The following is a 26,049-nucleotide window of genomic DNA, read 5'->3' on the forward strand; positions in this document are numbered from 1 at the left end:
CGTGAGGGAGGAGTGATTGGTGCAGGGTCACGGGTGGGGGTGGAACACTTCTGTGGGCAGAAGTGGATGCCCTGGGCAGTGCAGGGATGGGGCCACAGGGACTAGGCTGTAGCGTGGCCCCCAAGGAAGAGGCAGAAAGAGAGCTTTGGCCCTCATTCTCCAGACCCTTAGGGGTGCACTGCGATTACAAGGCTCTGCGAGTCCCTCCATCTCTGCCTCTATTCTTAGTTCCTGTTGAGAAGTCCTCTACTGGGAGCAAATTACCCAGAAACCCTCCTGGATAGCCAAGGTATGGAACTCAATTGCAGAAGAGTGTTTCTTTCACTCCCTGCCTGTTCTAGGCTGGTCCTGCGTGTGTGTGTGTGTGTGGGGGGGGGAGGCGGGAGTGGTTAAAAGCATGGTCTCCAGAGTCAGATTGATTGGGTCTGAATCTTTACCACTTCACAGGCTGTGCAAACTTAGAGAAGTCACTTAACCTCTCTGACCTCAGTTTCCTCATCTGTAAAATGGAGTTAATAATTTTTACCTAGCTCAGTGGTTGTCGTGAAGGTTAAATAAGTTGACATAATATAAAGTTCTTGGCACACGGTGTTCACCAGGATTATTATTATCATCATTAGTATAGTCTCCTATGGTAGTTTTAAGTATTCCCACAAATTCTTTGGTGCTCTCTCCTTCAACAGCTTATAGTGTTTGATTCTCCTCTGTTGAGTGTGGGCTGTACTTGGTGACCTGCTTCTAGTGAGTAGAATAGAATACATTAGAAGCCATAGTGTATGACTTCCCAGACTAGATCATAAAAAGCATTGTGGCTTCCTCTCTAGTCTTTCTCTTGGATCACTTCCTCTGTGGGAAGTCAACTGCCATGTCACAGGGAAACTCAAGCAGCCCTGTGGAGAGACCTGCATGTTGAGGAACTGAGGCCTCCTGCCAACAGCCATGCGAGTGAGCCAACCTGGGAACGGATGCTGCAGCCCCCGTCAAACCTTCAGATGACTGCAGCCTTGGCTGACATCCTGGCTGCAGCCTCATGAGAGACTGAGCCAGAAGCCACAATTACCCCCAACTACCCACAATTACCCAACTAAGCTGTGTCTGAATTGATGACCCACAGAAACCAAAATATTAAGTGTTTGCTGTTTTAAGCCATGGATTTTTGGAGGAATTTGTAACACAGCAACTAGTATTTTGGCCTTCAAAATTCAGCCCAGGCCTCACCTCCCTTAGGAGGCCTTCTCTGCTCTGAGCTGGGTTTGCTGCCTCCTCGATGCTCCTACAGCTCCTGTTCTTCCTGTAGAGCAGTCTCCATCCCTCAGGGTTTCTAGTGCTTGGCTCTCCTTACTCTGCTATTATGAGCTCCTGAGGGTGGGACCATTTCTTTCTTTCTTCTGTTTTTAAATGGAAGTGTAGTTGATTTACAATGCTGTGCCAATCTCCACTGTACATCAGAGTGACTCAGTTATACACACAGAGACATGTTTTTTTTTTTTTTTTTTGCAGTACGCGGGCCTCTCACTGTTGTGGCCTCTCCAGTTGTGGAGCACAGGCTCTGGACGTGCAGGCTCAGCGGCCATGGCTCACGGGCCCAGCCGCTCCGCAGCATGTGGGATCTTCCCGGACCGGGGCACGACCCCATGTCCCCTGCATCAGCAGGCGGACTCTCAACCACTGCGCCACCAGGGAAGCCTGAGACATGTTTTTTTATATTCTTTTCCATTATGGTTTATCCCAGGAGATTGGGTATAGTTCCCTGTGCAGTAGGACCTTGTTGTTTATCCATTCTAAATGTAATAGTATGCATCTACCAACCCCAAACTCTCAGTCCATCCCTCTCCCTCCCCCACTCCCCCCCCACTCCCCCTTGGCAACCAAAAGTCTGATCTCTATGTCTGTGAGTCTGTTTCTGTTTTGTAGATAGGTTCATTTGTGCCATATTTTAGGTTCCACATATAAGTGATATCATATGGTATTTGTCTTTCTTTTTCTGATTTCACTTAGTATGATAATCTCTAGGTCCATCCATGTTGCTGCAAACAGCATTATTTCGTTGTTTTTTTTATGGCTGAGTAGTATTCCATTGTATATAGGTACCACATCTTCTTTATCCAGTCATCTGTTGATGGACATTTAGGTTGTTTCCATGTTTTGGCTATTGTGAGTAGTTCCACTGTGAACATAGGGGTGCATGTATCTTTTTGAATTACACTTTTGGCTGGGTATATGCCCAGGAGTGGGATTGCTGGATCATATGGTAGCTCTATTTTTAGTTTTCTGAGGAACCTCCATACTGTTTTCCATATTGGCTGCACCAACTTACATGGGACCATTTCTGATTCACCTTTGGTCCCCTACACCCTGCACGGGGGATTAGGTGAGAGGGTAGAGGAAGGAAGATCAGTCAAGTCTGGTGACTTGAACTGAACAAGGGGTGGGATTGGGAGTAGTGGAACAGACTGTATTCCCCTTTCCCCCAAAGATGGCTATGACCATGTCTCCCATCCCACGTGCTCTTCTGTAATAGAAGCTTGCCACTTCTCCATTAAAAGGTGGGGTGTATGTCCTTGCCCCTAAAATCTGGGTGGGCTAATACTGCCTCAACCAAGAGAGGACAGCAGAAGTGATGTTAAGTGATTTCTGTGGCTAAGTTATAAATGGTGGTCCAGCTTCCATCTCGTTGACTGGAACATTTGCTTTCGAGCCCTAAGCTGCCATGCTATGAGGAAGCACAGGCCACAAGGAGAAGCCATGTGTAGGTGCTTTGGTTATGGCCCCAGCTGAAGTCCTAGCTGACAGCCAACATCAACCACCAGATGTGTGAATGAAGCAGCCAGGCGATCCCAGCTTCCAGCCACCATGTCTTCCCAGCTGGGGCCCCAGATATCATGAAGCAGACACAAGCCACCCCCTCTGTGCTCTGTCTGAATTCCTGACCCCACAGATTCCACAAGCATCATGAAATGGTTGCTTTAAACTGCTAAGCTTTGGGGTAATTTGCTACACACCTCCTCTGCTGCCTTTAACAACCATAGCTCCTCCACAAGGCCCGGGAGGAGGCTCTGCTCAGTCCTTCAGACAGGGACAAGGGAGGTGGGGCGGAGCAGGGGGGACACGCCTGAGCATGTTCTCAAAATTGTCACCTTTCAGACCTTGAGATTCATAGAGAAGGTGGATGGCAACCCCAGGCTGCACTTCTGGGGGAGCTGCCAGGCCCGGGCCCTGCTTCCGTAACCCTGCCCTGAGGCTCCTCCCCTTTCCAGCTCCTCTTGTGCCCTTTTGAGGCTGAGGATCACTCTCCTCACATCTCCAAAACCAGAGCAAGAAGAGAAAGGCAGCACCATTCAGGTGGTGGAGCTGAGGATTGAAAGCAGAGTGGAGAATGGCAGCAGGGCCTTGCTTTGTGCCAAAAGGCTGGGACCTGTTGGCCAGAACCCCGAGTGGAGGACTCCGGCGGGCAGGCTCCCCGTCAGGTGGCTTACCTGGCAGGCAGCTGCGCCAGCTGTTCCAGTTCTTGTTCCATATGCTCCTGCAGCTCGCTGGGCCTCAGCAGGACCTGGCAGATGGGGCAAATAGGGGCCTGGCTGTCAAACAGTGCTGCTGCCTTTTTCTTACCTGGTAAGGGAAGAAGAGACAGACATATAAGCCGGGCTATATGTGGAGGGAAGTGCCTTGTCCCAGTCCTCCACCCCAAGCCGGCTGCTACCTCCTAGGGCTTCTTGGCCTAGAGGAAGGGTGAGCCTGAGGGTCTCAGTGCCCATGAACATCACTCAGCTTTGCAGTTCCAGAGGCTGTGGCTGTGCACGGCACCTCCCCAGCCAGCTGCCCCTCTCGGAAATCTATCAGGACGCAATCAATGCTCTGTGCAATCAAACCTTGATCACTTCATTTCACACGTTAGTGAAGCAGGTCTTGTTTAATCACACCATCACCCAGAGTATCCAGGGCCCTCTCTGTCTCTACCTTAGCCTCACTGCTTTCACACTCCCCAAAGCGGGAGAAGGAAGAAAAGAGGGAGAAAGGGGATTCTTTCCTGCAGTCATTCAACAAACATTGATGTCTTCACTGAACCAGGCTTAGTGCAGAGTGGTGGGGACACAGAATATAATCCGATCTAGTCCCTGAAACTGAGGCGCTCACAGTTTAGTGGGAAAGACAGAAAAGGACCTGGGTGACTGACTGCCAGGGTGGCGTCCTCTCCCAGTTCTTCACTTTTCCCCATACTTCTTTCCATGGCCTCTCCTCTCCTCCCTCTGCATTTGGGATGATCTTGTTCATTCTTATGGCCATCACTCCCACCTGTGCCCTGCCGACTCCAGAATCCATTTCTCTATGCCAGATCCCTCCCGTATTCTTCAGACCCCTATATCCAAATGCCTAATGGACATAAATGCCTGAATGTCCCACAAAAATCTGAAACTCTACAATCCAGAATTGAGTACTTCAGCTTCTTCACTTTCCCCTCCCCGCCCTCTTCAGCAGTGCTCTTCTCAGTGAAAGACACCTGCATTCACCTGGTCACCCAAGCCAGTAACCTTCGCCTCGCCCTCGGCCCCCTCCCTGGCCTTACTCCCCTTCCCACATTCATTTAACCACCAAGTCCTCTCCATTCTGCTTCAATATTCCTGGAATCTACATTCTCCCAGTTCAGGTCTCACTCCCTCTCACTTGGATAACCTCATTGGCCTCTGTGAGTATAACAGATTCTGAGCTCTTCCCCTCCAAAATGCCCTGCAAATTGTGTACCCCCAATACACAACCACACGTGGGTTTAGCACTGGCTATGCTGACTTGGGGGCCCACTGGGAGCCTGAACTCTGTCTCCACCCTGTCCCTGATGGTAACCAGAGCACACGGTGCTAGGAAGGGGCCTGCAGGTTGCCTAGTGCACCCACTGGGATACCTAAACTCCCTCCCTTGCCGCTCTCCCCAGCCAATGCTCCCCTGGCCTCTGCTAACAGGCACAGTGTTGAGGAACCCTATTCATCTAGAAACATCCCTGTCTATCCATGTAAACTCTGATTGTAGGAAGGACTTCTTTAGCTTAAGGCCACATCTTTCTCCCTGCTTCTTCTTTCCTCTGGTGCTTAGGGAGGGTCAAATTAGCTTTTAGAGAGATAAAGGGCCATGCCAGTGATGACTAAGATGGTTGCTTCAGTAGGGTTGCCAGATAAAATACAAGATGCCCAGTTGAATTTCACATAAATAATGAATAATTTTTTCGTATAAATATGTCTCAACTATTACACAGGATATACTTATGTTAAAACTTATTCATCGATTTTCTAGAATTCAAATTTACCGGGACGTCCTGTATTTTTATTTGCTAAGTCTAGTAACCCTATGCCTGAGGGAATTCCCAGTTCAGGCTGAACACAAGAACCCACCTCCTTTTGACACAAGACTGAGGGTGATCACGGCTCTCCTGGATGCCCAGACTAGGTCATCTGAGAGCTCAGAGGAGGGAGTGATTCATTCTGGGTGTGTGTTTTGAGGAGTGGAAAAAGAGAAGGTTTAACCAAAGAAATGAAATTTGAGATGTGCCTTAAAAGAGTTCCAGGCAGAGAATGGAAGCAAAGGAATGAATGAATGAATGATTGAGTTGTGAGTTTCTTGTGGGTGGGGACCGTTTCTTAACCATCTTTTAATCTATAGACAATAGAAAAAAGACCTGGCATAGATTAGATGCTCAACGGTGAAATGAGACAGTAGAGAAGAGGAAGGGAAGGAGGGGAGGTAGGGACGAAGAGCTAACTGCCCCAGAAGCAAGATGACCTTTGCAGAGCTGGGATGTCAGCTGGGGAGGCTATGTGTGTGCCGGGTTCGGGTCGGGATGGCTCTAGTTGGTGTGGCTAGGTCTGTGAGGAAGGGAAGGGACTCTGCTGATCATGTGCCCTGGTGGCTGGGCCTCAGATGCTCAGGGGACAGCTGGAAGGCAGCTCTGAGTAAAAGAAGCAGATGTGGTCCCGGTCTGGGAGTGAGGAGATGAGGAGTCTAAGCTCATTCTAACTTTATTCAGCCAGAAAATTTCAGAGGTGAGTGAGGCCCTAGAAATTCTGCAGGCCATTATCTTTATTTTACAGATGGGGAAACTGAGGCTCAGAACTAGACAGGGGCCTCTGAACTTGGCTCTTGATCTCATTGCTTCATTTATTTATTCATTCAGCAAACACGTGTCAAACAATTATTTTACATCAGGTATTATTCTATGAGAAACTGAGATATCTTTATCTCTTTCTCAGAGATAAAGATAACACATTCCTGGCCTCAAGGAGATCACAAACTAGCGGAAAAGCTGAAAAAGAAAATCAGTGATTGCAGTCAGTGCAGGCCTGGTCAGGGCTGAGGGAGGCATGAATGGGTGCTTGTGGGGGTGGGCAGGAAGGGGCCAGAGGACGGTGGTAGGACCCAGCCGGGGGGGATGGGGGGTGGGCATTGCTTGATGGCAGGCATGAAGGATGAATAAGGGAGAGTTGACAAGCCTGTTGAAACCAAGCACTGAGGAAGGATATGGGCATAAGAGGGGAAATGGTAAGAGAGAAGAATGGAGAAAGAGTAGGATCTAGGGCATGGCCTAGGAGCTGAGGTGGAAATATCAGGGTTTCAGCCCCTCTCAGCCTGGGATACCAAGTACGGCTCTTAGGGCTTCCTAGAGCCCAGGTTCCTCCCTCCACACCTGGGAGCAGGCACCAGCATTCCCATATACCTGTCCTCAGTTCATCTGCTTTGTTGACAGGGATCTTCTACTTTTCTGAGGTTGGCCTCAGTTTCCCTTTTGGAGAAGGGTCCTCTTCCTGGCTCCCAGCTTCAGGAGTAGCACTCACAGGGATCAGCGGAGGGACCCTGCAGACTATGCCCTCCATCCCACCCCCATTTTCTCAAGGGCTGGAATGGCAGGTGTCAGCATGGCTGTGGGCCCCCTTCTTCCCCTCCCCTGCTGTATTCCCTATAATTTTATATTGAGACCTGTGGTCATGACGTGGGTTTTACTGCACTAACGACATGGCCTGCCCAGGTTTAATGACAAAATCCATACTCTGGCCCTGGGCCTGCTCCTCGTTTGCATAATTCCCAGAATACAGCTCCCTGAAGCTTTTGACCTGGGCCATTACAGTGGCCATAAAACGGGCCATAAAACCGCTGGGGATGGCCAAAAGGAAGGGGCTGTGGTCTTGCAGGGGTGGGAACAAAGTCTTCAACCCCCTACTCTTCCTAGGCATCCTTTGGCTCTTCCCTTCCACAGTTCCCAGTATCTGGGAGTCCATCTCAGGCTGGAGAGGCTTCCAGAAATCCTTAGTCCAGCTGCCCATCTAATGCAGGAATCCCTTCTCCAACACCGCTGCCAGCATCGCAGGTAGGCAGACCGAGCCCACCAGGGGCGGGCTGTGAGAAGGCATCTTCTCCTAGAGCATTCCTCACTCCTGACCCCGCCCTCCCACCCCACAGCTGGCCAAGCCCTCGGCCACAGGTGGGTCTAGGTCCGAGGGGCCTAGGTTGAATCCCGTCCCTCTTCAGGAGGCCTAGCTCTCCAGGGAGGTCAGGAGCCAGGCTGAGCAGCATCGTGGGGAGACGCGGGAAGCATGAGGGGATGGGGACAGCGGCTGGGACGGGCTGTCACTGCTAAAGATGATGAATGGGGGAGGTGAGGCAGGAGGCCCGGTGTTATCGGCAGTGGATGGCGGTGCGGGCGCTCGCCGCTTCTGCTAATCCCCGGGCGCTGCCTCAGCCCTTGCACTGATAACGAGGAAATGGGACTGACAACAATTTTTAGCTGAGAGATTCTTCACCAAAATGCCAGGCGGCCGGAGGTCTGACAGCGCCTGATTGAGTGTGTGAGTGTGTGGGGGGAAGGCGCGCGGCCCCCTCCCCTCCCCTCCCCTCCCCTCCCATGCAAAGATGGATCGCTCATTCCGCCTCCCGTCCACATTCATTACCGCACCTCCCTCCAGCCGCCCCGCCGCCGGCTCCGCCGCTCCTGCCACCTCCACCTCTCCGGCTGCCGCAGGTATCACCCAAGCAGGAGGAGAGCAGGGAGCAGAGCGGCCTGACCCTACCCTCGGCCTCACACGGGGCACCGCCAGCTCAAAGAGCAGAGAGTCAGGGCTGAGTCAGGCCCTGCCTGGAGGCTCCTTAGTCGTGGGACCTCCCGAGGGTCCCTTCCCCTTTCTGAGCTGCCGGGATACCTCCCCACCAGAAAACAGCCAGGCTCCACCAGGAAGTGACTGCCTGCGGTTGTAAGCAGCGGGGGACAGGCCTGCTGAGGAGGGGCAGTGCAGCCAAGTAGCTTTTCCCTGGCTTGGGCCAGGCTCCAGCTAGTCCGGCCCTCAAGCCTTGGATCAAGGCCTCAGGTACCTGGGGTCCAGGATCAGCCCTCTGTTGTGCCCCTCTGTTGGGAACTGCTGACCACTGGCAGCTCAAGGGCCGGCACAGCTGCTCCTCTGCCATCTTGCATAGTGAGGCCTGGTGCAGAACTGGGCCCTGGAGGATGAGGGTCTCATCCAAAGGGAAAACCCTCCCTTCCTAGATCACTAACCCACATCCCGCCCTGCAACTCCCAAACATGTGATTGCCTCTCCAGCTTGGCCTGTTTGGTTTTGTCTCAGTTCTGCTGCCTGTGGGTTCCATTCTTGCTTCTCTGTTTATTCAAGCAGCAAACCCCAAATTCATTATCTTTTTTCCACGGACCACAAAAGGCAGAGCTTGACTGACTGGTGTCTGACTTAAGAATGGGGAGGGTTAAAATGAGGGGGAGGGTAACTCTAATGACAACTGGCAACGGAGGCTGGGACTTTCAAGAGTATGTACATGTGTATACATGTGTGTTTATGTGTACATATGTGTGTGCTCCACCCTTTTTCTCCTGCAATCCCGACGGAAGGGCTTCCATTTCCTGGTGACCGAGAGCCTTCAAGCAACGTTCAACAGAGTTGCCTCTTACTAGCTGTGAGACATTAGGCAAATCATTTAACACGTCTGAGCTTTAGTTTCTTCTTGTCTGAAACAGGGATAATAACAACTAACTCTCAGGACTTTTGTGAGGATCTAGTTAAATCAGGGCTGCGTGCTGAGTCACTATTATCTCTAGTAGGACACTAGCACAGTTTGCTGTTTGTGCCTGGATCTACCCCATCCTGACACCAGCCTGGCCTTGCCCTGTATCCAGGCTTCTTCCCTGCTATGATCAAGATTGTGTACCGCTCAGTAGGTACCCTGGCCCTTTTGGCTTCCATGGAGTTCCTTCTTCCTATCCATCCATACCCATATAACTATTTACTGGTTTGTTTGTCAATATATCCATCCATCCACTTAAACATTATCTGCCCATTAACAATAATAAGAGTTTATTGAGTGCTATTATATGTTAGGCTGTAGGTTTAATGCTGCACATATGTAATCTCATTTAATCCTTACAACAGTCCAATGAGATAGGTATAATTAATCTGTCTCTATCGCACTGATGAGGAAAACGGAGCTCAGAACAATGAAATGACAGAGCTGGAAGGTTCAGAGCAGAGATTTAAATCCATATCTGTCTGACTCCAAAGCCAGTGCTTTTAACCACTGCATAATACCCAGCTACCTACCTACCTATCCACCCACCTCGGTAATGATTCAATAATCACTGACAAATGTCAACTGAGTACCAAAGATGGGCCTGCTACAGTATGGATGCCATGCAGTAATGAACAGACAGACACACTCTCTGCCCTCAGGGAGCTTAAGAACTAACTGTGGATAGAGACATTCAACAAACATCCCCAGCGTGGTCTTAGAACAAGGGAAGTACGTGGAACTATGGGAGTATATCATCTGGTCTGGGAGGAGAAATAAGTGACATTTAAGCAAAGGCTTGAAGAATGACTGGGAACCAGTCAAGCAATGATGGTGAAGTACTGTTTCTAGATAGAAAACAGCATGTTTGAAGGTACAGAGGGGAGAAAGCCTAAGTGAAGAACTGAAAAGGGTCCCGTATGGCTGGAGCAGAGAGTGAGGGGCAGAGCACTGAGAGCTGATGAAAGAGAGGCCAGATCCTGGAAGACTTTTCAACTATGTTAATGATTTTGGCTTATTATTATTATTTTTTAACATACAGTGAGAAGCCATTGAAGAATTTTAAGCAGGGAAGTGACATATCAGACTTGCATCTTTTTTAAAAAAAATTTATTTATTTTTGGCTGCGTTGGGTCTTTGTTGCTGCACGCGGGCTTTCTCTAGTTGTGGCGAGTGGGGGCTACTCTTTGTTGCGGTGTGCAGGCTTCTCATTGCCGTGGCTTCTCTTGTTGTGGAGCATAGGCTCTAGGTGCGTGGCTTCAGTAGTTGTGGCTCGCAGGCTCTAGAGCGCCGGCTCAGTAGTTGTGGCGCACGGGCTTAGTTGCTCCGCGGCACATGGGATCTTCCCGAACCAGGGCTCGAACCCGTGTCCCCTGCATTGGTAGGCAGATTCTTAACCACTGCGCCACCAGGGAAGTCCCAGACTTGCATCTTAAAAGGATCATTCTAACTGCAAAGCGGAGAATGGTCTAAGGGGACAAGATCAAGTGCAGGAAGGCCATCTAGGAGGTTATCTGACTAACTCAGGTGAGACATGAAGGTGACCTGCTCTAGTGAGATGATGTGGATGATGATGGAGATGAACAGAAGCGGGTGGATTGGACATGGGGGTTCAAGGACAGAGAGGAGTCAAGGATGACTCCAAGCTGCCTGACTTGAGCAACGGCTAGGTGTTAGACCATTTACTGACTTGTGGAACAGGAGGAAGAGCAGCAGGCTTGGTAAGGAAGAAAATGAGTTCAGTTTTGGATAAACTTACTTTGAGGAACTGTTAAGGCAACCCTGTGAAAATGCTGAGTAGGCACTATATGTGAGCCAGAGCTGGAATTAGAGAACTGGAGACGCTGACGAGATAAAGACTGACATTCACCACTGCATGTTCTGTGTCTAGAACAATGTCTCGCATATGGTAAATACTTAACAAAAGTTAAGAGTAGGTGAGATCACCTAGGGCCAGAGTGTACAGTAAGAAGAGGCTGGAACAGAACCCTGAGTAACTCCAACAGGTGGAGGAAGTTTAAGTCATTGAAGACTAAGAAGGAACAGCCAAGAAGAGGATGAAAACAAGGTGATGTCATCAAAGCCAAGAAGGGAAGAGTTTCAAGGAGGGGGGAGCATCATCGATAGGGTCGCATGCTGCTGAGAGGTTAAGAACACAAGGCATGAAAAGGGTCCCTTCCACCCATCATGTCCACAGCACACCCATCTACTCCAGCACATCCATCCAAGCCACCACTCTGCCCTCTCACTCATTCCCATCTTCCTTCTCTTCTCCCCAGAAAACCGTGATTGGTGCCTCTGCTGAGCGTGGGACATGAAGAGTTAACATGCTGACAGATGGCATTTTTTACCTTCAGTCAATATGAACAAGGCCCCAAGACTATGATTCCAAACATCTGGATTTCATCAATATGTGATCTGTCATCGTATATTGGCATTCCCCAGTCCCCGCGCCAGAGCAATGCGGCTGGTTTTATTAATACGTCAAATACATTATCCGTGTAATACACTTGTCTGGCTGGGGCCTCCCGCTGGGGCGGGGCGGTGGATTTGAATGTATGATGAATCAGTTTGCATTACATGTTCGTAAGTCATCATTTGTCAGGATTAATAGGCATCCCTGATCGAGGAGGTGGGGGTGGGGCAGGCAGAGGGGAGACGTGTATTTAGCTATGGCCCATCCTTATCCGCCAGTGCCCAGGGGTGCCCTGAACACAGCTGTGCACCCTCCTGCCCAGACCCCAGGGCAGTGGCTGGTGGTCTGGTGACATTTTTAGCAGTTCCAGAGTCACTTGGAACCAAATAGGCCTATCTGTCTCTGCTTTGGGCTTGCCAAGCAACCAAAAGGGATACGGCAGGGACCATTTGCACAGGCTGGCTAAATCTCACTCATCCTTTAAGACTCCGAATTCTTTCTTCCAGGGAGCCTTTCCCGACTCCTCCAGACTGCACTAGGTGCATCCCCTGCGTTTCCACAGCTTCTTGCGCTACCTCTGGTCACACGGTGTTATAATTGCCTATCAATGTGGCTGTTGCTCTCTTTAGACTGTAAATTTCTTGAGGTCAGGGAGTAACTTGTTTACTGCTATAGCCCCAGTGTCTAGCAGAGGGCATAGCCCAAAGTAAGAGGATAGTAGTAGTAAAAGTAGGAACCAAAAGATATTCCTTGAATGAATGAATAAGTGATCACTGACCTTGCTAAACCCCCAGAAGATGCAGATGCTAGCTGGGAGACGTTGAGGGGGTTTTCTCTGGCTCCTTGCCCCTACCTTGCCCCTGGTCTGGTCTGGGCTGGTCTGGTCATCTATCCTACTGTATATGCTCTTCTTCCCTTGCTCCTCTTCCTTGCATAAGGAGGACCCCCTCACACAGCACTGGCTCCCTGACACGTGACATATACACTCAGGTAGAATTCATAGGGGTGACATGTTCACGCCCACATGCCCTTGCCATCTTGCCTTCCCCTTCTACTCTGCTGGCAGAGACTCAGATAGGCATTGCCCATTCCACATGGCCTCCTGCCAGCTCCAGGTTCTTGTGAAACAGGAGCCGGGCTGGTGCCCTGACCCCTATTGTGATGAATGCTGTTTACTGTCTCTAGCAATAGAGGGGGCCTGGACTGAGCCAGACATGGCTCTTGGGTGGCCAATGGCAAACATCTGCAAGACAGCCAGGAGGAGGTCATCCTGTGGGTAGTCTAGGCTCACGCTTGGGCTCTAGCTGGAACCAAGGGCCCTGGGCCAAGGCATAATCAAGCCCACTGAGTCTTGGGCGTGGACCCTAAATGCTTGGCCCCATGAACATTTGCTCCAGCCAAGTGCACCAGCCAGACTGTTGAGAGGCTGGTGGGGCTTCAGGGGTCACAGTTATCTCACACCATTGACCTTGGCTGCCCCAAACACAACTGCAGCCTCTTTCCTCTTAGCTAAGTTCCCCTCCTCCCTTAGCTAATGACTTCCAGACAGTGCCCTGTGCTGGGCCAGGCCAGTGGTGGGTAGGGCAGATGGGCTTCCCAGAGTTCCCTGGGATTAGGCTTTATTATGAACTGCAGAAAAGGGCCCAGTTCAGGACAATATCCACATAGAGACATGCACACATATCCTCTCAAATGTCGGGACACACACACACACGTGTGGGCACTGGCACACACACGTGCTCAGACAAGTGTGGGTATTTGTTCCCATCTAGATGAACACATGTGAGCACACGGATATATGCAAGTGTAGACTGAGTACACCCGGACACTCTCCCCACACACTTCATTCTCCCCCAGTGTCTTCCTTGCTGTGGAGCCAAAATGCTAGGACTGGACTGTGTAAAGCAAATCCAAGTGTGCTTTACCCCCTGCTGGCTCTGACTATGGGCTTATAAAAATGAAGTGGGAACCTCCAGCAGCTGTGGGCAGTAAATCCTGAAGCGCCGAGGAGGGCAGCGTTACCTGCCTTCTAAGCTCATGGGGGGAAGTTGGGGCACTGATTACAAATGTCTGCGGGGCTGGGTGGGCAGTGGGCCAGCTTCTTGGCCTTGGGCACTGCCTGCTAGCCTAGCCCCGGACAGCTGTCTCCCACAGACCTCTGGGGTCCAGAGACCCAGAGCCCAGGGGGGTTGTGCAAGGACCAGGAGAGGAGGAGAGAGAAGTGGAGGGCTGGGGGTGTGCAAGGGCTGGGGTGGGCAAAGCGAGCAAGACAGCCACGTGCTGCTAAGGCTGAGGGGAGCCCTTGCATCTGGAGATCAATTAGCATCAATTACTGACTTCATTTAATTGTCGTCCAAGACGAACTTGTCATTTTTAGCTGAGAATTAATGGGAGACCTTCACCTCTCCCTGGCACCAGCCGCGGAGTCAACAGCGGTCACCTCAGCCCGCTAGGAGCCCTGAATCCTGCTTGGGGATGGGGCCAGGCAGGGGCAGGCAGCTAGCGGGGCTTCTGCTCTCTGGGCAAGCTCTGGCCTGCCCCAGGCCCAGCCAGCCTGGCCCACTGTAGCCCAGGGCCAAGGTGGGGGCTGTGAGTCCTGCGGAGCAGTTCTTTGTAGCCTCTGGCTTCAGCCAGAAATTAATTTGCTGGGCTGAGCATGTTTACCTTTTCCCAGCAAAGCCGAGACAGTAAACAGCGGACCGGCGGCTGAAATTGAATTGATAACTGCATCAACGTGCCAGATAACGCCTAAAATAATACACCGATAAGGAAATTCGATTTGATTTGCTGCTGCGCATCAGATTGGCCCCATCTGTAGCTGCCTGTAATCATTTTCAATTGCGTTGGGAAGCCTTATTTGTCCTTAAATATTTCTGTCATTTTTCATTGCTGGCGACAGATCCTTGGGCAGGTGGCAGGGGTGCGCTGCCTCTGTGGGCGCGGGGCAGCGGCCCGAGGAGGAGGAGGGGCGGCGGGCACTTGTGGGGAAGGAGGCAGGGAGCAGGCAGCCGGGCGGTGACAGCTGTTCCTCCAATCAATCACGCTGTCGACAGGGAGGGACGACTGGCCGGCAGAAATTGAGTTTGCCTCACAGGGGACGATTGAGCAAATTAATAGCCCATTAGCCAAGCAGTGACCTGAGAAATGAAGGTGCAGGGGTTCTTGCTCACTCAGGCCGGCTGGGGTGGGGCAGGGCAGGAAGAGGGTTTGGGGAGGAGAGAACTGGGGAGGAGGTGTGGGAAGAGGAGGGAGGGCCGTGAGGGTGGGATGGGGAACATGCATGTGGGAGGTGGGCTGGGGAGTAGATGGTACAGGAGGAGTGATGTCAAGTGGGGGAGGTGGGCTAGAGATGCAGACAGTCCTAGGAGAGATGCTGGGAAAGGAGGGGGTGGAGGGGGCTCTTGACCATCTTCCCATCACGCCCTCTGGGACTGAATGCCATGCCAATAAAATCCTCTCCATCCTCGCTCCCTGGATACTCCCTTTACTTCCTCTCTTCACTTTCCCGGAAACCTGGTATATTCCCCAGAGACACCGCTTCCCGGCAGTCCTCTCCAGTGCTGGCTGTTTTTCTTCCAACTCCAGGTTCCTCAGGCCAGGAGGTGGGGTCAGTGTCTTCCTTAGTGCTCACTGCCGCTTTCAGACCACTGCTTCTCCACTCATTGGGCTCTGAGCGCAAGTACCACGCTGCATCCCTCATCACTGTTACCCCCCTTCTCCACATCTGCCATGGACTTTGACACTCACCTGTCACCCCGAGCCCTGTCACTGCCCTGACCTCCTCAGCTCCTGTTATTTTGTCCTGTATTCCACTTCCCCCGGAGAACCTTGTCAACAACCTAAACTGCTCTGTAAAAGAACACCCTCTCCCCCGGCCCTCTCATGTCCTTGTACCCATCACACTTGCTTCTCTCTCTCTACCCTCCTCCCACCTCCTGAGACCACTCACCCATGGATTCTAGCCTGGACCCCAGGGCGCATCACTGCAACACCCTCTTGTCAACATATTCAACCTCTTTACTTCCTTTGCCTTCTCTACAACCCAGCTATTCTCCTTTTTGTCTCAGACACACAGGCGACTCAGCGCAGCTGGGGAAAATCACAAAGCCACGCAGAGATGTGCCAATAAGAATTCATAGTTTCCAATCTCAGCACTACTAAGCAACCCTCTTCCGTGCCCTTGGTCAGCCCTGTCTCCCCTTCCCGCAGAGACAATCCAATAATATTTTACTGTCTCGAGTCCCCCTCCCCATCTTCTGTCCCTCTCTCTCTTTCTAGGTGGCGTCACTGCCTACTTCGCTCGGAAATTTGAAGTCCTTAGGCACAAATTCCCTCAACTTCCAGACCCAAACTCACTTCCTTGTTTCCTCTTCCAGTTTCAGGGCAAGAGGTTTTCACCGTCCTGTTTTAGCTTAATCCCTTCTCCTGGACTCAGAATCCCATTCCTGCCCACATTCCTCGGGAAGCTGTCCTGTTCCCCCCTCTCTCCTGCGTCCTCCCCTTTCCCTCCTCATGCTTCCCTCCATCAGCATATACATCCTGGAGTCTCCCCCGTTACAACAGTACCAACAATGCATCCCTCTCTTTCTTATGGCATTAGCATCGCGTAGCTAATGCCCTTTCCTTCTACTTCCCTTTTCACCCAAGCTGCTCCAAGGAGTCTTGCTTGCTGTCCAAACTCCTTTATCTCCCAAGCACTTATAAACTCACTGCAGTCTGATTTTCATCCCCCTCACCCTACTCTCAATCAATCTGCTCTCAGTCAGATCCTTGATGGTCATCATTTGCCAAATATGATGGAACTGCAGCTATATTCATTTATTAATTCGATAAATATGTATTGGGTGTTTTCCATGTGTGAGGCACTACACCAAGGTCTAAAGATACCACGAAATCTATGTCCTTATGGAGCCTGCAAAGCAGTGAGGAAGCATGCAATAAAATAATTTTACAAATAATTGTAACGTTGCAGTTGTGTCAAAGAGAGGTGAACAGGGTTATGGGAGCCTATAATATGGAGATCTGCCCTGCTCAGAGGAATCCAGAAAGGCTTCACTGAGGAAGAGACGCAAGATGAGATGTGCTGGATAAGTAGGAGTTGAATAGTTGAGGAGGAAGGGAAGTGATAACATTGATCAAATGCTTACCGTGTGCCAGGCATTGTGCCATTCCTCACCACCCCCTTCATTTTATAAATGAGAACACAGAGGCATAAGAAGTTCTGTAACTTGCCACGGTTACCCGGTAAGTGGTGTTGCCGGACTTTCCACCCAGGCAGTGCTATAATGGAACCCATGCTCTCAACCACTCTCCTTCCTCTGATGTCAGCTATCATCCTCGCCATCATCCACTCCCCTCTCTGCACACTCTCAGCGTGATCTCTACTCTGGTTTCATTTCCTCAACTTGTACCTCCAGTCCTGAATCCTGTGTATCACTGTACACCAGATTCTCTACGTGGATGTCCCACAGGCTCTTCAAGCTCAACGTGCCTGAAACAAGACTTACCATCCTCTAGACCTGCCCTCCTCCTGCTTTTCAATTTCAGTGGCTGGCACCAGCACCCACAGAATTCCCTAAATCAGCAATCCGGACTCTTACTCTCGACTCAGGCCCCTACATGCAGGAAATCAACATCGTAGCTGTTTTTACCTCCTAAGTACCCCAGAACCCTCCTCTTTTCTGCAGTGCCCTCGTTCAGGCATCATCATCTCCAGTCTTTACTCTTAAGTTTCCTAATGCATCTCTCTCCCCTCTAATCCATTTCTATCTCTACAGCTAGAAGGATATTCCAAAAACACAAATCGGATCCTATCATTCAGCTCCTTAAGACCCTTCCTTGGCTCCCAAAGCCCACAGCAGAAATCCTGAACTCCTTATCAGACAGTCTCTCTCCAGTCTCATATCCCTTCCAGCAATGCTGTGTGCTATGTATGGCCGGACAAGACCTAGCTGTTCACCTATAATTCTCACTGCCAATAGTGCCCATGACATCCATCTCTCCATGGGCAACTTGTAACTCCTATTTTTTCTTTAAGACCACACTCAGACAATACTTCCTCTCTGAAGCTTTCCCCGATAGGGAATTCCTCTTTTTCATGTTATATTTCTTATATGTCTACACCTCGATTACTGCACACATCGGATAATACTGCAGTGATTTCTTTATCCATCTGTCTCTCCTGGTAGACTCTGAGCTCCTTGAGGGCAGGGAAATTATCTGACCCATCCTGGTACACCCAGGACCCTGGAGGAGGTCTGGCACAGAGTGGTAGTGATTGTTGAATGATTCAGTGACCCCGTTAATGCGAGGAGGACTTAAAGGGACAGAAGGGGAATGTCCGGAAGGGGAGGGAAAGATGGGGTGGGTGGGGGTGAGAGAGGTGGGAAGAGGGGAAGGAAGGCAATTGAGGTGATGCTGAAAATTCCTTTTGCTTAAATGAAGCCTGGCTTTCAGGGTCAATGAGAGGCAGAGGCCGCAAGGGTTTCAAAAGGCAGAGGCTCTCAAAAGACAGAAGCTCCATAACTGCTGCCCCAGAAAAATACCAAGTGTTCATAGACTTGGTGGGAAGAGAGTGGGCAGTGGCCGCCAGACAGTAAAATCCCACGTCTGGAAACACTGACAGACAGACATACCCACCAGGACAGGCAGATACCCACGTGCTCAGGGAGGGTCCCCAGCAGCCTCCCCTGCAGCAGGGCCCTCTGTGGCCTCTGTGCTGGCCTGCCACCCCACCTGGAACCCCTGGTTGCTCTTTCTCAGCAATTTCCCTACCCGGGAAAGCTCTAAGGGTTTCAATTACTGGCGCGTGGGATTTAGTGCCCTGGGCTTCTCTGACTGGAGATTTATTTGAAGGTTTAGTGTCGTGGAGAATTCACGTCTTCACTCCCAGGAGCCCAGCTTCCGTCCTGAGCCCCTAAATCAGGAACCAAGATGGGCTATTGTCACTTACCGCATTAGCCTCGTTAGCGGACCAGGAGGGGTGATTAATAGCAAGGCACACACAGCCATCCTGCTCGCCGGCTCTGCCGCTGCGCCTGACCTGGGGAGGGGGTGGGGAGAGGCTGAGCCCGCTCCAGGATAAGTAAGGAGACAGGGCTAGAGCCCCCGCCCCTGCCAGGCAGGGCAGTCCCTGTGGCCCTTCCAGATCTGGGGACAGTTCAAAGATTAGCAAACCTAGCCAGAGACAGCCCAGCTGGAGGCCTCTGGGCCTGACTCGTGGAGGGGGCAAGAGAGTGGGTGTGTGCGGGAAGGCGGGAGGAAAGGGTGGGTGTGTTTATTTCAATTCCCAAGTGCTCTTTGAGTGCTTACTTACTACGGAGGCCAGTGTGCATGGGACACAAGGGCACACGGAGAGAGGGAAGTATGGGGGGAGGGGTGAATGAGGGAGGTTTCTATGAGAGAGAGAGAGAGAGGGAGAGAGAGAGAGAGGTGTATCTCTGTGATGAGGCAGAGAGGAATACATGTGGGAGAGGAGTGCATATATAAGGAGAGAGATGGTGGGAGAGAGAAGAGTGGTTGTGTGTTTTCTCTTTTTTCCTTTGTCTCTGCAAATTCTTCCCTCCATAATCCTTTTCCCCCAAACTTTTTGGAGTCAGGCTAACCTGGGTTTGGTTTTCAGTTTTGGGTACTTCATGCATTTATTTATCTGTTCATTTACCAAGTTGTTACTGAGCATCTACTGGCTTTTACCTTTCTGTGCCTCATTCTTCTTACCTGTAACACGGAGATTAATAGGGTGGTTATGATAACTCAGTGATGTAATTTATTAAAAAGTCTTGTGAGCGCACAGAATCAGGAGCCAGATGTGCCCTGGCACCAAGGGGGGCGTCAGGACCAGAGGGGGGGGGTCAGGACCAGAGCGGGGGGTCAGGAAATGGTAGTTAAAGAGCTAGGGCTCCCCTGCCAATCCTCTCTCCCTCTCCTCTTTCCATCTCTCTTCTCTCTCTCCATCACCCTCTCTCAATCACAGCTGAGCCATAGTATTAATTATTAGAACCAATTGACTGTTTAGACTCTGATGTTTTAACTAATCACCACTAATGCAGACACTGGTGGGCAATCACAATCACTTGGTTCTCAGGCAAACCTCTCTTCAGAGCTGAGAGCAGACTAGAGGGGCATCCAGCGATAACTGAGATTTGGGGATGATGGGAGGGGGGATGACTGCTGCCCAGAAGGAGGCCCCTCTCTCGATCCTGGTGGCCCTGGCCCAGCAGCCTGGCACCCAGGGGCCCCTCTGGACCAGCCCGGTCCCCTGGGGCGAGTCCTTTGAGCCCTGTCCTTGAGGTGGGCGGCTTCCTTCCCCATCCTCTTACTCCTCTGCCCTTTGGCCTCAGCCTCCTGCTTTAACTTGGAATTCTGTCGTGGGAGTCTCCTCCAGCAGCCACCACCCTGGACCAGAAATAGTCCAGCAACTCCCCTTCCCTGAGCTGCTTTTCAATTGTTGTAGCTCCTAAAAGCCTGCTTCCAGGAAGAGTTGTTTAGACAAAGGTTCACGTCCCACTGGGGCATCTGCTGGATGCTGATTGGGATGGGAGGCTGCACCCTGTCCATTTTGGCTGAGGACCTAAGAGAAGAGTGCAGACATGCGCTCTGTGCTGTTGAGTGTGGAGAGAACGCCAGGGCTGGGATGTGACCTGAGTTCCATGTGCCGGAGGACACCTGCTCACCTGTCCTGCCTTCTTCACACGGAGACCCCAGAGCCTCAGCCTGCACATAGCCCTGCTCCACCCTGAGGCCCTGGCCCATCCTACACCTGCTCCAGCATTGCTGGGGAAGCCAGACCCCCAGAACTCCGGAATGCCAGCTTCAGGGTGGAGGCCAGGCAGAGCAGGACCATAGGGTCCAGATGTCCTGGAGGGGGCAGCCTAGATGCCCGTGGCCAGTAGGTGTCGCTGTGGCTCCAGCACTGGGAGGGGTTGTCAGGCAGGGGGCCCTGGAGCAGGCTGAGGTGCTGGGTGTCCTTTGGCCTCTCCCACCCCTACCTCGGGCCTTCCTGCTAGGAAAGCTTCCCCAGTGCTTCTCAAACTGGAAATGTCTGTGGAACACTTGGGAGTTCATGTTAAAATGTAAATTCTCATTCCATAGCTCTGGAGCCCATCCCAGGGTTTTGCATTTCTACAGAGCTCCTGGGTGAAGCTGATGCTGCTGGTCTGTGGCCCACCCTCTGAGGACCGAGATCCTAACCTCTATGGCTCCCTAGTCGGGGGACACTGACTCTGCTCCCTTCCAAAGCCAACGCTCACCCTCACTCCTATTTCCTCAGTAAAGCTCCCAGAGCAGAGGCCAAGGGTAACTATTAGGGTCTCTTTTTTTGGAGATGGGCTCAGCTGGATTGCATGAAGCAGGCAGTTTCTAGGGAAACCCTGAAGCAAAACCTAACCCCAGCCCTCTGAGTCAACTCAGCCCTACCTCCTAGCTCAAATCCTAAACTTCAATCTAAACTTGAATCAATCCTAATTCCCCCTAATAATCCCAGCTACCACCGTCAGAGCTATATCTCGATGCCAACCTCAGCCCAGTTCTCGTGCCCCCTTAAGTCCAGCTTGCGCTACTCGTTGCTTCAGTTCTATCCCAAGACTGAATGTCCTCTCTGATAACATCCAGGTCCTCTGCTATCCTTTCTTCTAGATACCAGCCTGAGCCAGGACAGGGGGGCAGTAGGATCGGTGGACATATGCCTCCAACAAGCTCATCCAGACCTCAGCAATGTTCAGGCATTTGCCCCCAAGCAGAGAGAAAACGCAATTCCGCAGTCCAGTTGAGAACAGACATCCCACACTCTTCCTGGAAGGCCCCTTGCTGTTGGGGAAACATGTCTTACCCCATGTTTTCTGTTCTAAGGGCTCCATTTCCTGGATGTGGGGTAGGTGGGGAGGAAGTATGTACACTAGCCCAACCCTGATTGCAGGTGAACAGGGAGGATGTGTGTACGTGTGTGTGAGTGTGTGGGGTGAAGTGAAGAGAACGGTGAGTGGTGGGGTAGGGCAGGCAAAGCACTCACCGGGGCTTCTCACCTAAATCAAGTTTTCTCTAAGGAGACTTCTTCTTTCCCAGCCCCATCTACTCTCCAGCCCTCCTGGGCAAGCAGAGGCTGATTCTTGCAGGGGTGATAGTTATATGACCTGGACTATAAGGATTTACCCCTTCCAAGTCTCACATGCTGTGATTTCTTAAGTAGGAATGCAGTTTTCAATAGGAGCCATCTGGCCTTGCCCTGGCGGGCTATCCACTGTGACCCACTCCCCAAGTCTGGAGTAGAGGAGGTGGGTCCAATCAGAGAAGAACCATCTCTCACACTGAGGCATCGTGTAATAAAAAAAATACTCCTGCAGGTACCAAAAAAAGCCCCCCCCCGCCAACTTACAAATATCTCTATTTAGGAAAATGGTCTCTGCATTTATAAAGTACTTCTACATTTACAAAATATCTCTATAGTTTCATAAGTCACTTTCTCATCAATCGTTTACATAAAAAAGATCCTTTGAATACCTTGGGAAAGTTACTTAACTTCCCTGTACCTTAATTTTCTCATCTGTAAAATGGAAAGACTAAAAGTACTTATTTCACAAGGCTACGCTTAAGTAATTCGAATAGTGCCTGGCACATATAAGCCCTCTTTGTCAAGTGTTTGCTATTATTATTATTAATATCCTGGGATATTAAGCACCTTAGATAGGGACAGTTTCTTTAGATAGGGAAAGGTACTTGTCTGTTGCTAGTAAGCTTAAAAGTGAAACTTTTGGCTCCTAGAGTCCAGTGCTGTGTTCTGTCGACTACACTAAAAACATCTGGCCAAAGTAATCCGTATCAGGAAGCAAAGACTGACTGGGTAGGACTGTAGGTACAACGGTCTCCTGCCCACTGCTAAGTCTAGTGCATGCGAGGGAACAGGCGGGGGGCGGGGTGGGTCTCGTCTCCCTTTGTTGAATTGTGGGAATTAATGGGGGTCTGTGTAGGGGGAGGAGAACTGGGTAGCCTCTGTTCCTGGATCTGTTCTGTGGGTGCCTACTGGGCTTCCATGACCCAGAGGAGACACTGACCACGGCACCTCTGGACCCAGTGCCCCCACCAGAAACATCTCCTCTCCCCTCAAGCTTGTGGCCTCCTCATCTCTTTCCACATTGGCATCCCCTCCACCTCCACTCTCTGCTTTCTGTCCTGGTCGCTCAGTCGTAGGCAGAATCCCGGGGCCAGGGCTGAGCTGAAGGTAGGGAGTGGGAGTTAGGGAAGAGCCTGGGAAGGTGACACATGAGTTCTGGGGTCAGACAGACCTGGTCTTGAAACCCAACTTTGCACTAGTAGCCATGTACCCTTTGGTACCTTGATCTAGCTGAGTCTTCATTTCCTCATCCCTAGAGACTGAGGATGATAATACTGGCACCCAGGTTGTTTTACCAAGTGAATGAGAAGAGTGTGCAGAACCTGAAGCTCAGAGACTTGCACAGAGTAGGTCTTGGCATGTCTTCCTGACCTGCTGGGGAGCATCTGTGGGCCTGGGAGTGCAGGGGGACCAGGAGCCTTGGGAGGCTCTGCCCAGAGGCTCTAGAGCCCCTCCTTCCGGGCGGGCCTAGCCCTCCCCCAGGCATAGCGGTCAGCGGTCATCAGGACAACACGGGCCAGTGTCATGAGGAAGGCAGCTGCGTGGGGGGTTGGGTTGGAGGTTATGTGCAAAAAGGGCCAGAGACAGCGGGGCAGCCGGGAGGCCTGGCCAGGCACAGCCTGGTACCAGCTGCGCCACGGGCCTCTGAGCCCAGCCTCAACCAGCAGGCCCTGGCTGAACGCCACGGCCCCAGGCTCCCATGTCCTAGTTCTCAGTTCTAATTGTGGAGCGGGGCTGAGGGAGGATCTGGGTGAAGACTACCATGGCTCAGGCTGGAATGCTCAAGGGAGACTCTGCCCTCTCTCCTTCTGTCCATTGGTCTGTCCCTTCCTTTCTCTTTCTCTCATTTTTATCACGAGCAGTTCCAAACTTAGTCCCGGAACACCCTCAAAGTTTGGGAGCCAGTGCTCTGGGGGTTGTGGAGAGAAGTGCAGCCTAGGCTCCAAAGCTCTCAGGCTGGGCACAGCAGATGCCACTACGAGACTGAAGTGAGAAGGGCTAAGGGGGACAGTGAGGTCGCAACGCACAGGAGCGGACGGCTTCCTGGAGGAGGGGGTGCCGGAAGTCTGGAGTGTAGGATGGCAAGAGAAGGAAGGGTGGAGCCATGACCAAGACAGAGGCTGAGAGATGGCCCAGCAGGGCCAGTGTGTGGCTGGAATAGAAGGAGGATGGAGGGAATACTGGAGTCTGGGAGATAAAGTCTGCTGGGGGCTCCTCTGGTCCTTTGTTCTGTAGGTATCAGGGGCCCAGGGTGCGCTGTGAGGCAGGGATAACACGGCCTTGGCATGTCAGAGCCAGGAGGACTTATAGACCCCCTCCATGTTATTGAGCCCTCTCAGCGTTTAGACAGGGAACTGAGCTTGGTGACTAGAACAGCCCTTTGTGGAAGGGCATGTCTTGACCATGTCTGTAACCACACCCTAAAAGCCGGTCCTGGCCCAGCACAAAGCGGCCTGAGCCTTGTGCTTGGTGAGGGAGCTGGGATTATTTCACTGAGCGGGGAACCCAGACTCAGAGGAGTCAAGCGAGATACGGGAAGTCCCACCGCCAGCACATCATGGTGCAGGGACCTGAAGGGCCCGGTTCCTCAGCAAGGCCTGCGGGGCGCTCCCGTGGAGACCACTGCGTGCCCAGCCAGCCGCCTGCCTCACCGCTTCTCGCCCTGACACCGATGCTCTCATCACACAGAGTTCCTTTGGTTTCTCAACCGGGCCATTTCCTCTCACGTTTGGGCTTTACACTTTGTTTCCTCTGCCTGGAACCCCTCCTTTCAGAGCTCAGCTTCAAGGTGAGCTCCTCTAGAATTGGTACCCTCTGGACCTTTGGGTTCTGTGTCCCCATAGCCTCCCAGCCTCACCTGTCACACTGTAATTATGCATTACTTCTCTATTTTCTCAGCAGGCCTGGCGCAGTGGATGATGTCAAACGAGAGAATGAGTGGAGGGGTGGCTAACGTCTGCCCCGACCTTCCTATTCTCTGCCTCTGGTGTCAGCAGTATCCCTCCCCACGGACCCCTGAGCTAGCAGCCCTGGGAGAGCGGCTAGGCTCCAAGGACAGCGATGGTGCTGATACGGTCCTGGGCCTGCTGGGAGCGAGCATTCCGGAGGGGGCTGGTGGAGAAAGCAGAGACTCACTTGAGCTCAAGTTCAATGCAAGACCTATCCTAGAGCAGGTAGTCCTCAGGGCCACGGTGGAAGGCCCCATTGGGTGGGGAAAGCCCCAACCTAAAGGCTGGGAAGGGGTTATTGACAGGAAGGCCCCAAAGGATAGGGAATACCCAGCTTCATGGAGAGCAGAGGACTGTAAGTCTGGGAGCAGGGGGACAGGTGAGCAACGACGGACAGAGGAAGGCATTCAGCCCCCTAGCTAGACTCCTTGTCCAGCAGGGCCTAGGCTGCCCACCCTACCACGGGGATCATGTTGGTGATTGTCCGAGGAGTCTGGCCCTTCTGACATGAAGAGTGGATGAGCTGGGATGTTATAAACCATGCCTGAGAGTGCTAGCACCAGGTGCCTGCTCCCCAGCTTGGGGCTTCCCACAGGAAATGCATTTTCCGAGGACCATGCCCCACTGGAGGGGCCAGCACCCTCACGGTCACAGAGCCACACACATCGGCCCCATTGTGCCTTGTCCATCCTGGTCATACCTCTGTCCTCATACCTGGCTTTGCCTTGGGCCCATGACCTTCACCTGTTTCTCCTCCCGCACTTTGCCTCTTAACTTGTACCAGGGCTCACAGCCTGCACACTTATCCTTGAAGCCTTAACTTAAACCAACTGATTGTCTGCACCCCTTTTCCCTGCACCGTGCCACCACCAGACCGGGAGCTCCCTGAGGGCAGTGGTCTGATCTTAGAATCATCTTGTTCTTTCTGGTTCCCAGTGTAGATGTTGTTTTTAATATATATTAAATTTAACTATTGGGAGAGACGGAGAAGTGTAAGACATGGGGATGAGGATTTTGACTTTTTTAAACCTGTTTTGCAACACGTAAAGAGGAGACAGTAATCCTGTCGCCTGTGACACTTGAGAAACGTAAGTGAGATTAAGGTTGACGTTACTACACGTTTAGGAGGTGGATACTCTGCTTATCTCTGTTTCACAGATAATCACACTGGGGCTCAGAAAAGCTTATGACTTGTCCAAGGTCACACAGCAGTGAAGTGGAGGGGCTGGGATTCAAATGAATGCTCCCCCCACTGTACCACTCTCTCTAGCTTCCTGGGGCATGTGAGGTTCCGTTGGAGGTCGGGATGTGTAAGTCATGTCAGGGAGTCAGGAAAGGCTTCTTTCCTGGGTTTAGAGTTCAACCTGAAGCACCCAGCCCGGCAGAGTGAGTCAGAACGGAGAAATAGTGGGAAGAGGCATGCCTGAAGCCAGGGGACTCTTCAGGGAGAAGATGTGGCCTTGTCCTCTCCTTATACATTCTGGGAGAGGAGGTGGCCTCGGGCACCAGAAAGGCAGTGTGAGGGCTGGTAGAGA

The 26,049-nt window shown here is 51.7% G+C and overlaps 1 protein-coding gene across 3 annotated transcripts in view; it reads right to left on the bottom strand.

Annotated features, from left to right (window-relative positions):
* RNF220 (ring finger protein 220) overlaps positions 1–26,049 on the bottom strand; it is a 230,101-nt gene that overhangs the window by 33,413 nt on the left and 170,639 nt on the right. For all 3 annotated transcript variants that reach the window (XM_030865923.2, XM_060306299.1, XM_060306304.2), the window contains exon 3: positions 3,477–3,609. In XM_030865923.2, coding sequence (XP_030721783.2) covers positions 3,477–3,609 — 133 coding nt within the window. The remainder of the gene's footprint in view (positions 1–3,476; positions 3,610–26,049) is intronic.

The sequence above is a fragment of the Globicephala melas genome, chromosome 1 (assembly GCF_963455315.2).
Source record: "Globicephala melas chromosome 1, mGloMel1.2, whole genome shotgun sequence".
NCBI lineage: Eukaryota > Metazoa > Chordata > Mammalia > Artiodactyla > Delphinidae > Globicephala > Globicephala melas.